General features: G+C 41.8%; 1 protein-coding gene across 5 annotated transcripts in view; it reads right to left on the bottom strand.

Moving 5' to 3' along the window:
* The window catches only part of LOC115134159 (tripartite motif-containing protein 44), an 80,896-nt gene that overhangs the window by 53,307 nt on the left and 12,421 nt on the right, over positions 1-15,168 (bottom strand). For all 5 annotated transcript variants that reach the window (XM_029667853.2, XM_029667852.2, XM_029667854.2 and 2 more), the window contains exon 3: positions 12,077-12,154. In XM_029667853.2, coding sequence (XP_029523713.2) covers positions 12,077-12,154 — 78 coding nt within the window. The remainder of the gene's footprint in view (positions 1-12,076; positions 12,155-15,168) is intronic.

Genomic DNA, 15,168 nt, shown 5'->3' with positions numbered 1-15,168 from the left:
AGAGGAAGAAAAGGAGGATGAGAGGGTGTGATAGTCTGTCTCATTGACTACAGACACACGTCTACAGTTATTATAAATTAATGTTGTTTTTGTCAACAACACTTTTGGCATTCAACTGGTCTATAGACATGTTATTAGACGGACTATAAACCAGCCTTAAGATGGAAACGAAGGTGAGAAGGAGAGAGTGTGTTAGGAAGATGAAGAAGGTCAAATATGGAGAAGCACATGAAGAAAGTGAGAGAGAGTTCATTAAGGTGAGGAGATACATTACTGTCATTTCAAATTAACTTGAATGAACTACCTTTGTAGGATATAAATTATTGAGATATAGACCTAAAACAGGGAAAAGAGACGGAGATGTAGAGAGCCAGTGCATAACTGTAGAAGTAAAAGAGTGACGAGGAGATTATAAAATAACAGAGGATGATGGGGTAAAAGACTAGAGCCAGAAGGTGACAGAGAGAAGGAGGAACGGAGAGCGACAGAAAGATATAGAGAGAGAAAGACAGAGACAAAGATTTCACTTTTGCTAATTATCTATTTCACTTGCTTTGGCAATGTAAACATATGTTTCCCATGACAATAAAGCCCTTTGAATTGATTTGAATTGAGAGAGAGTGAGAGTGAAAAGGGGATGGGGCCTATTTTTCTCTGTTTCTCGCTCTCGGAGTGTCATATTAATGATCTTCCTCTCTCTCTGTGCAGGGCCGGTTCAAGGCATAAGCGACAGGGCCCCCGGTCACTAAGGGTCTCAACTTACTGTTGAGAGTAAAAATAGTAGAACACACAAGGTGCAATTTCAAAATGTGGTTGTGCATCAGCAGTTTTTCTCTTGTTATGTCAGTCAGTGACAGTCACTCAATTAGTCATGTCAGCTATCACTTTTTAGATTGGTAGTTAGTCTAGCCAGCTATCTAAACTTGTAGTAACCATGGCCGAATACCGACGTTTTTCGTAATGAATCTTGTTCTAGAGACAGCTCTGCAGAGTGGTCACTAGCTGGTACAGCCACAAAGTCATAAAAATCTGTTTTTAAACCTTAACCACACTGTTAACCATAATGTCTAACTAACCTTAAATTAAGACCAAAAATCGAAATGTTGGTTTTCGTGAATTTTTACAATATAGCCAAGTTGGACTTGGCAGGTGGTCTATCTCAGGGGAAATCACTCAGTTATGCCTCCAGGACAAGACTCATGACAATAAGCACATGCCCAGGGGCCCATACCCCCAGGAGGCTCCTATTGATTTTGTTAGTCATTCTTCTTCAGATATCATATTAACATGGCATAAGTCATTGCAAAATGAGTAGAATTGCATGAAATGTGTTATACCCCTGCAACATTTTCTCTTCGCCCCATGGCAAAATGTGTACTAGAATTGCAGAATACTTCCTTTAAAATTACTATATTTTCTCTACGCCCCAAGGCAAAATGTTTAGAATTGCAAGAAAATAACTAAACATTTTCTCTTCACCTTGAAGAGAGGGGCCACCAAAATGTTTTGCCACAAGATGGGGGGGGGTCTCCCAACCAAATCTCGCTTAGGGCCCCCAAAAGCCTAGAGCCAGCCCTGTGTCTGTGCCATGTGGTTGCTACCTGGTTGCAGCCTGGCATGGTGCATCTCCTCCCCAGGCCCTCCGCCATGGCTCCAGTCTGCAGATAGAGTCTTCAGAGCCCCTCTGCCATGCCATCTGTTTGGCTTTCAGGGCAATTGAACTGCTTACTGAGACTCCCTGTTAATCCATTTCCCATCTCCCAATGCCGCCGAGCTCTCTTTAGCTATGACTCATTAGAATATGACACCTCCACTAGCAGGCCCCTCACTGGGACGCCTCTGCCTCCAACACAACATTTGATTTGATTTGACAACGTAGATGGTGAAGCGTTGAGGAGCACCGCACAACCCCCTGTCAAGGTCCCCTGACACCCCCTATGCCCCTCAATGCCCTCACGTCATCTCACTTCCCTCCCACATCTACCCTCCCCTCCACGCATCCTTCCCCTCCCCATAACTGCTCTAGTGGAGCTGTTTCACAGAAGTTGCCAAAGCTGGGGGGCATTGGGGACCAAAGTCTTGTCAGTTATTGGCATCTCTGCACAAGCAATCAGATTCTCCAAATTACTCCCTAACTCAACAAAGAGATGTAACATTTTTGATTTACTTCCTTCATATGGGGAGTTGAAAAATGTCTATCCTTCATTCTGATTCCAGGTGATCAAATCACAGCAAATTTGTAGTCACAGAACCAGTGTACTGATTCTATAAGTGACTTTTTCTGTCCCATTTCACCTATTGGCGTGTAATTCCACGGCAATGGAATTACGCTTTGGCTCTGATTTTTCACTTCGGCATACATTTTAAACAAAAACCATTGATTTCAAAGTTTAACAAACTATACAACTCTATATGGGTTCCCGAGTGGCGCAGTGGTCTAAGGCACTTAATCTCAGTGCAAGATGTGTCACTACAGTCCCTGGATCAAATCCAGGCTGTATCACATCCGGCAATGATTGGGAGTCCCATAGGGCGACGCACAACTGGCCCAGCGTCATCCAGGGTAGGCCGTCATTGTAAATAAGAATTTGTTCTTAACTGACTTGCCTAGTTAAATAAAGGTTAACAAAAAATAAACAAGGACTACCTTGAATAACTTACACAGAACATTTCACAAAAACACAGTTCCTGGAAGAACTGTGCAGATGTAAAGTTTGGTAACAGATTCACCGTAAAATATCCCTCAGTTGTTTTAATGCGACAACGTTTTCCAAAAATTGTTGAAATATACACTACCAGTCAAAAGTTTGGACACACCTACTCATTCCAAGCTTTTTCTTTACTATTTTATACATTGTAGAATAAAAGTGAAGACATCCAAACTATGAAATAACACATATGGAAACATGTAGTAACCAAAAAAGTGTTAAACAAATCTAAATGCATTTTATATTTGAGATTCTTCAAAGTCGCCACCCTTTACCTTGATGAGAGCTTTGCACACTCTTGGCATTCTCTCAACCAGCTTCATGAGGTAGTCACCTGGAATGCATTTCAATAAACAGGTGTGCCTTGTTACAAGTTAATTTGTGGAATTTCTTTCCTTTGTAATACATGTGAGCCAATCAGTTGTGTTGTGACAAGGTAGGGGTGGTATACAGAAAATAGCTCTATTTATTAAAAGACCAAGTCCATATCATGGCAAGAACAGCTCAAATAAGCAGTCCATCATTACTTTAATATATGAAGGTCAGTCAATTCAGTAAATTTCAGGAACTTTGAAAGTTTCTTCAAGTGCAGTCGCAAAAACCATCAAGCGCCATAATGAAACTGGCTCTCATGAGGACCGCCACAAGAAAGAAAAATCCAGAGTTACCTCTACTAGAGGATAAGTTCATTAGAGTTACTAGCCTCAGAAATTGCAGCCCAAATAAATGCTTCACAGAGTTCAAGTAACAGACACACCTCAACATCAACTGTTCAGGGGAGACTGCATGATTCAGGCCTTCATGGTCGATTTGCAGCAAAGAAACCCCTACTAAAGGACACCAATAATAAGAAGAGACTTGCTTGGGCCAAGAAACACGAGCAATGGACATTCGACCATTGAAAATCTGTTCTTTGGTCTGATGAGTCCACATTTTAGATTTGTGGGAACAAATCCCAACTGCTGTCTTTGTGAGACACAGACACATCTCTGCAAGCGTGGTTCCCATTGTGAGGCAAGCAGGGGGAGGTGTGATGATGTGGGGGTGTTTTTCTGGTGACACGGTCTGTTATTGATTTAGAATTCAAGGCACACTTAACCAGCATGGCTACGACAGCATTCTGCAGTGATATGCCATCCCATCTGGTTTGCCCTTAGTGGGACTATCATTTGTTTTTCAACAGGACATTGACCCAACACACATCAAGGCTGTGTAACGGCTATTTGATTAAGAAGGAGAGTGATGGAGTGCTGCATCAGATGACCTGGTCTCCACAATCACCCGGCCTCAACACAATTGAGATGGTTTGGGATGAGTTGGACCGCAGATTGAAGTAAAAGCAGCCAACAAGTCCTCAGCATATGTGGGAACTCTTTCAAGACTGTTGGAAAACCATTCCAGATGAAGCTGGTTGAGAGAATGCCAAGAGTGTGCAAAGCTGTCATCAAGGCAAAGGGTGGCTACTTTGAAGAATCTAAAATCTAAAATAGATTTTGATTTGTTTAACACATTTTTGGTTACGACATGATTCCATATTTTTTATTTCATAGTTTTGATGTCTTCACTTTTATTCTACAATGTAGAAAATAGTAAAAATGAAGAAACTCTTGAATGGGTAGGTGTATCCAAACTTTTTCTAAACTATTCCAATCTGTAAGTGGTTGAACTTATTTCACCCGTTATTGAGATGGTTGTTCCCATTTAGATAGTTTACGTAGTCTCATATAGTAATCTTCTCTACCTTCGCACCCATTCTAACTGAGTTGTGGGTGAAAAAAAGGCACAATTGTTGGCTATACTATCTGTGGCTGGATTCCAATAAGAATGATATACCACTTTGCAAGCCAGAAAAATGTGACTTGCCAATGTGGCCTGCAAACAAGGAGACTCAGACCGGTGTGTTAGGTTAAAACGAGTCTGTTAAAGTATGGTATTGTAAAACAAAGTAATGTATAGTCATAAATAATTACGTGTTTATGATAAAATATTGACTTAGGCACTCACTTGTTGAAGGCTACAAGACTGAAAGCCATCGAATGCAACAATCATGTCTCTTTCACTAGCAAACACAGTCGTGGGTGGTACTGGAACCTCTAAAATTCACTCAAAAGGCACCCTTAGAGATAAATATGGAAATAAGGCTTTACAGCTTAGTGTTAAAACAACAACCCAAAACAAGTGACTAATTCCCTAACACTGAGAAAGTGTAACAGCATCAGCTCTAATGAAGTGTTTTCTAAAAACAAATCTCTATTTGTTATGTAATTGGCATGTTATAGAATGGTCCCTTTTGTATATTGTAAAATCTATGCTATGGTGTACTGAAGCTGTTCTGGCAGCTCGTGGAGGCCCAACACACTATTAAGACATGTTGGTGTTTCCTTTATTTGGTAGTTACCTGTAGCAGCAGGCATACATGGAGAATGGAGAAGATGGATAGGGGAATCGGCTTGAGTCGAGCAAAACGGAATATAACATTGCCGATAAAGTTTGGAATGACACAATTTAATGTGTACAACATCTAAAGACCTGCATCACTATACTGAGAGCTTTGCTGTTTCTAAAATTACGTATTTGGGTGTTTTGGGAGCCTTTGTTCATGTTTTTTCAGGACCCCATGCTACATAACAAGGTTTCTCAAAAATGTGAAATTACAAAAAAGGGTTTCTAGACCCTTCCATAACATAACATTTACATAAAAAATAGAGATCTGGTTGTAGAAAATGTAACTTCTCCTGTAATTAAAGTTGGAATATGTTACACCCATGTAAGTTTATCAACACTTAGAAAACTATTTAGTTTAAAACTATTTGAGATGGTCAAATATACTTTCTAAGAAAGTTTTCAAATTTAACTCTGTGTGGTGATATTCCGATCTCAAATTTGCTGTGTACATGTCATCAATCTGACACGGTGACCCATTTTCTCACCACCTCCACTATCCTCCAGGGCCTCCAGTGAACCCCCATGCCCTCTGCTGCTGGCTCCCTACAACTCCTGCACCAGAGGGGATGGGGCGCGCTCCTAGCACTGGCCCTCTGTTTATGGAGCATGGCCCTCTGCCCTTGGACCTCTCTCCCTGGTAGTCCTGATAGTGAGAGGGGAAGCAGCCATGCGTGCTAATCTTAATTTACACTGGAGCAGACTGAGGCCTCCAACTGGGGACACCGGAGAGAGAGAGGGTACAGGGCTCAACAAGGGGAGGGGGGAGGGAAAGAGATAGAGAGGGCACTGGCAAGTGTGTGTGCATTGGGCCACTGTGCATCTGAGGCTACACGAAGACAGACAACGACTGTTTGGTATCAAAATGTTAAAGACGGAACGGCTCTTTGGTATCAACATGTTACAGAGAAGAGTTGTGATCTGTGTTTGACTAAATATAGCAAATTTCTTAAACATTGGTCATGAGAGAGAGTGCTGTGCACATGACTGCAGAAGTCTATACAGTGTACACTCCAATGAAATTGACAACGGACAATGGCTCCTTTGGGGTTGGAGATTCAGAACGTGGTGCTACCAATTAGTACTGATAGAGAATGCTAACAGAGCCAACACTCGGAAATAGACCAAAGCAAAAGTCACAACCAGTTAATCATGTCAATTATAAGAAACAGGAAAACATGACCTACTTAGCTCCAAAACAGCTACAGCCTGTATGTGTTAACAATTTTCTTTAACGATCACTTGAACTCATAGTCATGCATACATTTGAAATCTTTAGCATACATATGCCCTAACGGCTACGGACGATTAGAAAACATCTTGGGCTTGGCCATTAGGGATAGGGATATCCTTGTTGGTAGGGATAAGGATATCGGTAGGTAGGGATATCCTTGTCTCATTGCACACCAGCGACTCCTGTGGTGGGCCGGGCGCAGTGCACGCTTAACAAAGGTTGCCAGGTGCACGGTGTTTCCTCCGACACATTGGTGCGGCTTGCTTCCGGGTTGGATGCGCGCTGTATTAAGAAGCAGTGCAGCTTGGTTGGGTTGTTGTTAATGTAATTTCATAATTCCAATATGTTTTCATTAATTGAATTCACTTAGTCTATTTTATGAGAATTTGTAAGATTCTTATTTGCATAAAATAGACAGAGACCAGTCTTATCAAAATTAGGTAATAGTATATATTCTCGGAGCGCGCTCCCATATAACCACGAACAACAGTTTATATACAAAATATGACGTCATAGGTTATAAAACGTTTTTCCTCCTATCAACCAGGACCCAACAAAGTTGAAAAGTTTATTCCCACCCACTAGCTCGCTCACTCCAGACACACACTTATCTATTAACTTCTGGAATCTTCACCTTCATCCATCACTATTTAGAAGACAGTTTCAGATAATGGAAAACCCAGGAAAACACTCTCTGCCTTATCTAAACATCCCAGAGCTAAGTTGAGTCGGTTCAACCAAAGGTTAACCCTTTTTGCTTACTTAAAAACCCACAATTCCAGTCTTCTCCAACCTGGCTGGAATGGTATTTATTTTATTTTATTACCCCCTGCTTCATGCTACACAATCCCTTCCTTATGAATTAATATTATTAATCAGATATAATAAAACAGAGCATAAGTTTCATTAGTTATAGTTCTATTTAAAATGTAGATATTGTTTAGTCATTATTCATAAAATTCCTAACAGTTGTGTATCGGAGGACGCATGACTTTCAACCTTCGTCTCTCCCGAGCCCGTACGGGAGTTGTAGCGATGAGACAAGATAGTAGCTACTAACAATTGCATACCACAAAATTGGGGAGAAAAAAAGGGGGTAAAATTCAACAACAAAAAAAGACAAAATACAAGTATTTTGAAATGTATTTCATTAAAATATATGTATTTTCAAATATAGGAATACATTTTCAAGTAGCCGGCCCTAGCAGCAACATCCTCAGTAACGGCTACAGAAATGTTTTACTTGCCAGGACTGTGATATGTTGTTGTTTATCAACCTTGGTTGCACTGTAAGTCACTCTGGATAAGAGTGTCTGCTAAATGACCAAAACGTTAAAGTATATGTGAAAATGAACATACCAAAATGAACTACAAAGCACACTGGGTATTATTATTGGCATTGTTTCAGGGTCATGTCTAGATGAGATACAGCTTAACCTAATTCTCCTAACCTGCTATGTTAATTCTCCTAACCTGCTGCGTAAGTTCCCCTAAATCTGCCGAGAAAAGTACATTTTTACAAAAGCTATATTAAAAGCTATATTAAGCTCCCTTCTAGGCAAAACCTTGTTTCAGGGCAGAGCTCATAAGAATAATACTCTGTATGCTTTGCGATTGTCCATTTTTACATACGCATTAAGTCAATTTAGCAGATGCAGCTTACTGATCACTGCACCTGCACACAGCCCATCTGTAAATAGCCCACCCAACTACCCCATCCCCATATTGCTTTTTAGTTTTTTTGCACCTAAGTATCTCTACTTGCACATCATCATCTGCACATCTATCACTCCAGTGTTAATACTAAATTGTAATTATTTCACCACTATGGCCTATTTATTGCCTTCTACATTTGCACACACTGTATATAGATTTTTCTATTGTGTTATTGACTGTACATTTGTTTATCCCATGTGTAACTCTGTGCTGTTGTTTTTGTCACACTGCTTTACTTTATCTAGGCCAGGAGAACTTCTTCTCAACTGGCCTACCTGGTAAAGTAAAGGTGAAATAAAATAAAACAAAAAAATAACACAACATAGTGCCATCAGACTTCTGATACCAATGCAAAGTGAAAGGGGGCCAAAAAATGTTGAACCACTATAAAACAAGTGGTATAGAAAAGTATTTGGTATTTTGAAAATACTAATTATTAAAGTATCTTGTTACAAAATACATTAGAGTGTAGTTCAGCCCAGCATAATACAAATTCTATAATACTCAGAAGTAACTGAAATGAAATGCATATTTAAAATACATACTGCGCATCTCTGTGTATACTTGTTATGCAACTTTCTGTGAAGGTAATTTCCTCCCATATAGGTCCTGCTGGTGCTCATCCCCAGGCCCAGGGTCTGTGTAATGTTTTTAAAAGGGCTAAAAAGCATTAATGGAACATTAGGAGCAAATGACTTTGAACGGTCAGTCCCTCCCTCTGGCAACAATGGCCCCACTCCAAATTAACACTTTTCCAGGGAGATCCAAAGCTCCATTATGCGCTCTCGCTCTCTCCGTTATCGGCGTTTCTCTGCCAGCAATCAAATTTTCCAAATTCTCCACTAACTCAACAGAGGAGAGGTAACATGTTGTATTTACCTTCAGTGGCGGGTATTCATGGATGCCAAGGGAAGCCAGACTTCCCCAAACAATTGACTGTGTTTCATCATTTTCCTTCAATTCACAAGAGGCTGAATGTATCTCACTGGAGAAAGCATCCAAGTGAGCGAGAAATTGCCGCTCTCTGTATGTGTAAATCATCTACCTGATGCTGTCTGGTCAAAAGTAATATGACATTGTTGCCACCCATAGCATTGAATGCAAGGGAAGCCAGCGAGCACTTTGCCTCCCTTGATTAAAAAAAGTATAAATAGCAAATCAGCGTTGAGCTAAACTAAGTGAGCTCAACTGTGAATGGTCCTGGCGAACCCCCAAAAAAGTGTCAAGGGAAGCCAGTTTGGATTTGGCTTCACTCCAATCACATCACATTGAGTGCAAAGAAAAATCTGATTCTGATCCAACCATAAATTCTTAAATTGTGCACCTGGCATGAGAGGATGGTAAAAAATGTAGCTAGATGCACTAGGCTAATGTTTACTAACTGGCCTGGCGCATTGTTGTCCATGAAAGAAATGTAGGTTTGCGAGCAAGAATTTTAGCCAGGTAGCCTAGGACAACAAAAAATAAAAGCGTGTACTGTATGACAGAGTCATAGACCGTTTTGTCAACATGAACGAGCGGAGGATGGCATTGTCGTTTCTATACAAGTAGGGTGAGTCAACATGTTTTTCCACCACACACACACACACACACACACACACACACACACACACACACACACACACACACACACACACACACACACACACACACACACACACACACACACACACACACAGAGAGAAATCAGGACCATGGACAGCCACATCATAGTTAGCTTACATTGATTGGACAAAATCATTTTTGGTATCTTTTAGGTGATTTAATGATTGTGAAGTTGAAAATGGGGCTGGCATAGTCAAGGCAGCTCCTGTTTTCTTTGCGACTTGCGGTAACGTCCCGTGGTTCTAACAATAGTTGTTTAGTAGTCCGGAAATGTCAGAAACATTAACTTGCTTGACAATGCTGTAGGTCATGTAACTGTTTGTTACATTGACAGAGGTTACTCTCCGGTTTTGTGATGAAACAAAGGCGTGGTTGAATTTATTCTGCCACTGTGTCTTCTTATTGGCTTGGCGTTAGGCCTATATATCACGGTCGCAAGGCATACGAAGTAACAGGATATAGAGCAAACAAGGCAATTATCACAACACATAGGTTGTAGATTGGCTTTTTTTCTGGCTTGGCTCCCCAGTGATTTTACTCACGCACTGCTGCTGTTTACTTTCACCCTTTTTTACTCTAAAGTAATGTAAAAATGGGGAAAGCAAGGGAGGGAAAGAGAGGGCATGTGGCATTCTAACGGCAGGAGTTTCAATGCCCTGCGCCTTTCACAGTTGTGAAGGAAAGTCAGGTACAGTGAGCTCCTGGGCAATGATACATACGGTAATTAAATTAAAATGCTGTGAAAGGAGAGAGAGAAGGACAAAGGGAGGGAGAAGCAGAGAGAGAGAGAAAGACTGAAAGAGCAGGAGAAAGAAAGAAATAGGCCAACAGTTTAGTTTTTCCCATCCATTTCTGTCTGTTCCTCGCATCCCTGTGACAGCTTTAATGTGTACTTTTCTAGATTTTCTGAAGCAGGGAAAAGGGATGGAGCAGGAAGGTGTGTTTGTGTGTGTTCGGTGCTCCTAATATGGGCCATGTCTGAAGCGAGCGAGCGAGAAGCAGCCAGCAGCACCACCCCAGCAGGCATTGTGCCACTGACTGCATTATGCAGAGGAAACAGTAAATAAAATATGAGACAGAGGTAAATATGCTGACTACCTGCTGCCTTGATCCCCCCGGTTAACACACTGTTTGTTACCTGCTCTCAGAGACAGACACATAGACACACACGCAAGCACGCGCGCGCGCAAGAAGAAGCTGTGACATTTGAGAGCGTGGAGAGGACACAGAGACAAATCCACCTAATGGTTCCTGACAGGTCAGCCTGTGAATAAGGAGGGAAGTGGATTTTCCTGAACACGACACACCTCTCTGGTGATAGTACAGAAGACAAAAGGTCCAGGAAGGCCTGGGGGCAGCGGGAAGGCCTGGGGGCAGCGTTGATATTTCAGTATGATAAATTGCCGGGGCTGGGGCTGCCCATAAGAGTATTACCTTCTCAAAGGGTGTTCAAATGAACCTGCTAGATTATGGTGCATAGCTGCAGGTCAGCTCTCAGCGGGAGACAGAGTTATGTAACGACACAGCAGAGCGTTAGGCCTGCAGGGTTCGCTGGGATGCCAGGTACAACACTGTCTATGGTAAATAAATTAGACCTGGCTGGTTAGCACTGACCTAACTCCCAGACCTGCATGCATGCACACCATTTGATTTCCAGTGACTGTGTCCCCACACTAACCTATCTGGGCAGGAATTACAGCTATCCTTTCCAAGGTCGACCTGGAATAGTGAAAGTCTATTTCAGTTGTTGTGTGTTTTAAATTTGTCTACCTGATGTAGCTTGCCGAGAGGGATAACAACTTTCTACTAATATCACTCTATTAACAGGATCCCTGCCAAATAACCTACTCCATGTCAAACATGCATGTTCAATAACTTCACTAAACAATAAACTACCTAGAGGGAGACCTACAGTCACTAGCACTGTATGAAAGCAATCCAGGACCCTGTACTATGTCTCAGCAGTAAACAAGGATGTTGTGACGATATCTTGTCTATAGTCCTGCTCAACAGAGCCATGTCTGTGTGTCTGGGAGGAGATGAAGACAGATTTAGGTGGGGATGTCATAAATCTCTAGGTTCTTAGACAGGGAGCCAAATGGAAGCCCTCCCAGTGAAAGGAGCACAGTGGATAGATGGGAATAATTGGCTCCCATGTATACCCCCTCTGTCTCATTTAGGATGTCATCTCTGTGTAATCCATCTTTAGCTCACAATACACATATGTCATACTGCCACTGACGGGATTCGTTGTTATAGAATTTGAAGGAAAATAATCATCATCAGACGTTCTCGTTCAAAGCAATGTTCCGAGGTAGAAACACCATCGGCCATATTGGAATTTTAGTTGTAACAGTTTTGTTGTACTGACCTCAGGGTTGGTCCACTTGGTCTTGATGTGGTCAGCCATGTTCTGTGTGCAGCCCAGCAGGTCGTAACCATCCCTGCTCTGGAGGAGAAAAAAGACACCACAGAGACACAGTCAAACCATTTGAAGTTGGTTTTTAAACTTTGTAAAATTCCATCACTCCTCAGCTTAATCTTTTATCATTCTAAATAATCCTCAGAGGAAAAATTCTGACAATTATTATCACACTTGATTCATGACTAATTGGTACTACAATGATAATGTGTTAATTCAATATATATATATATATATATATATATATATATACTGCTAAAAAAAATAAAGGGAACACTTAAACAACACAATGTAACTCCAAGTCAATCACACTTCTGTGAAATCAAACTGTCCACTTAGGAAGCAACACTGATTGACAATAAAATTCACATGCTGTTATGCAAATGGATTAGACAACAGGTGGAAATTATAGGCAATTAGCAAGACACCCCCAATAAAGGAGTGGTTCTGCAGGTGGTGACCACAGACCACTTCTCAGTTCCTATGCTTCCTGGCTGATGGTTTGGTCACTTTTGAATGCTGGCGGTGCTTTCACTCTAGTGGTAGCATGAGACGGAGTCTACAACCCACACAAGTGGCTCAGGTAGTGCAGCTCATCCAGGATGGCACATCAATGCGAGCTGTGGCAAGAAGGTTTGCTGTGTCTGTCAGCGTAGTGTCCAGAGCATGGAGGCGCTACCAGGAGACAGGCCAGTACATCAGGAGACGTGGAGGAGGCCGTAGGAGGGCAACAACCCAGCAACAGGACCACTACCTCCGCCTTTGTGCAAGGAGGAGCAGGAGGAGCACTGCCAGAGCCCTGAAAAATGACCTCCAGCAGGCCACAAATGTGCATGTGTCTGCTGAAACGGTCAGAAACAGACTCCATGAGGGTGGTATGAGGGCCCGACGTCCACAGGTGGGGGTTGTGCTTACAACCCAACACCGTGCAGGACGTTTGGCATTTGCCAGAGAACACCAAGATTGGCAAATTCGCCACTGGCGCCCTGTGCTCTTCACAGATCAAAGCAGGTTCACACTGAGCACATGTGACAGACGTAACAGAGTCTGGAGACACCGTGGAGAACGTTCTGCTGCCTGCAACATCCTCCAGCATGACCGCTTTGGTGGTGGGTCAGTCATGGTGTGGGGTGGCATTTCTTTGGGGGGGCCGCACAGCCCTCCTCAGATAGCCTGACTGCCATTAGGTACCGAGATGAGATCCTCAGACCCCTTGTGAGACCATATGCTGGTGCGGTTGGCCCTGGGTTCCTCCTAATGCAAGACAATGCTAAACCTCATGTGGCTGGAGTGTGTCAGCAGTTCCTGCAAGAGGAAGGCATTGATGCTATGGACTGGCCCGCCCGTTCCCCAGACCTGAATCCAATTGAGCACATCTGGGACATCATGTCTCGCTCCATCCACCAACGCCACGTTGCACCACAGACTGTCCAGGAGTTGGCGGATGCTTTAGTCCAGGTCTGGGAGGAGATCCCTCAGGAGACCATCCGCCACCTCATCAGGAGCATGCTCAGGCGTAGGGAGGTCATACAGGCACGTGGCCACACACACTACTGAGCCTAATTTTCACTTGTTTTAAGGACATTACATCAAAGTTGGATCAGCCTGTAGTGTGGTTTTCAACTTTAATTTTGAGTGTGACTCCAAATCCAGACCTCCATGGGTTGATAAATTTGATTTCCATTTATAATTTTTTTGCGTGATTTTGTTGTCAGCACATTCAACTATGTAAAGAAAAAAACATTTAATAAGAATATTTCATTCATTCAGATCTAGGATGTGTTATTTTAGTGTTCCCTTCATTTTTTGAGCAGTGTATATATTTTTTCAATTGTAATTTAGCAGATGCTCTTATCCAGAGCGAGTGGATACAATTTTATACTTAATCATCATTGTCCTGATAATATCCTGCTAATATCCTGATAATTTAATGAAAAAGTCTTGATAATGTCATACTAATGTCTTGATAATATCCTGCTAATGTCATGATCATTTCCTGATAATGTATGCCTGAGTGTAAATGTGGCAGTGATAATGTCCTTAACGGTCATCAAAATTGTTAAAAGATTTTAAAAACAATTCTGATAAACGCAATAGTTGGACAATGGATGAAGATACTTCAAAGTTTTAGAATGTTTTAAATCCATCAGATATTGAACAAATTATTCCACATAAAACATTTTGCTGGCACAGACAAATAATTAATGGAGTTCAGGGATTATGATGAAAATTCAGGTATTCAATGTATTGTCAAATTGTATTTATTATTAATGCACTCATATATAAATGTTCTAATGGTATCAGGTATTTGTTACAATATGTTGTGTTAGAATATAGAACAGTATATGTGCCTAGTTAGCATAAATACAATGGGTTCATTTGAATATATTAATAAAGTAACATAAACGGGTGGAACAGGGCTGCAACCACCAACACTTGCTCTGTCTAGGACTACCTGCACTGTCTAGACTGCCTCATTAAACAGTTCAATGGGATTGAAAATGTAAATCGGTATAATCCCCATAATCGGCACAAAAGTTATTATTTTTCATGAAGGGGCCATAAACAATAACTAGTAATGTTGCAAACTCAAAGAAAGCTTGAAAACTGGAAGGAGAGGCGGCCAAAGGGCTTTACCTAGCAGAGACTTGTAGATGATCTGGAGTCAGTGGGTTTGGCGACGAGTATGAAGCGAGGGCCAGCCAACGAGAGCATACAGGTCGCAGTGGTGGGTAGTATATGGGGCTTTGGTGACAAAACGGATGGCACTGTAATAGACCGCATCCAAATTGCTGAGTAGAGTGTTGGAGGCTATTTTGTAATGACGAAGTCGAGGATTGGTAGGATGGTCAGTTTTACGAGGGTATGTTTGGCAGCATGAGTGAAGGATGCTTTGTTGCGAAATAGGAAGCCGATTCTAGATTTCATTTTGGAATGGAGATGTTTAATGTGAGTCTGGAAGGAGAGTTTACAGTCTAACCAGACACCTAGGTATTTGTAGTTGTTCACATATTCTAAGTCAGAACCGTCCAGAGTAGTGA

The sequence above is a fragment of the Oncorhynchus nerka genome, linkage group LG9a (assembly GCF_034236695.1).
Source record: "Oncorhynchus nerka isolate Pitt River linkage group LG9a, Oner_Uvic_2.0, whole genome shotgun sequence".
NCBI classification, from domain to species: Eukaryota; Metazoa; Chordata; class Actinopteri; order Salmoniformes; family Salmonidae; genus Oncorhynchus; species Oncorhynchus nerka.
This window is presented reverse-complemented; position numbering and strand designations above follow the sequence as displayed.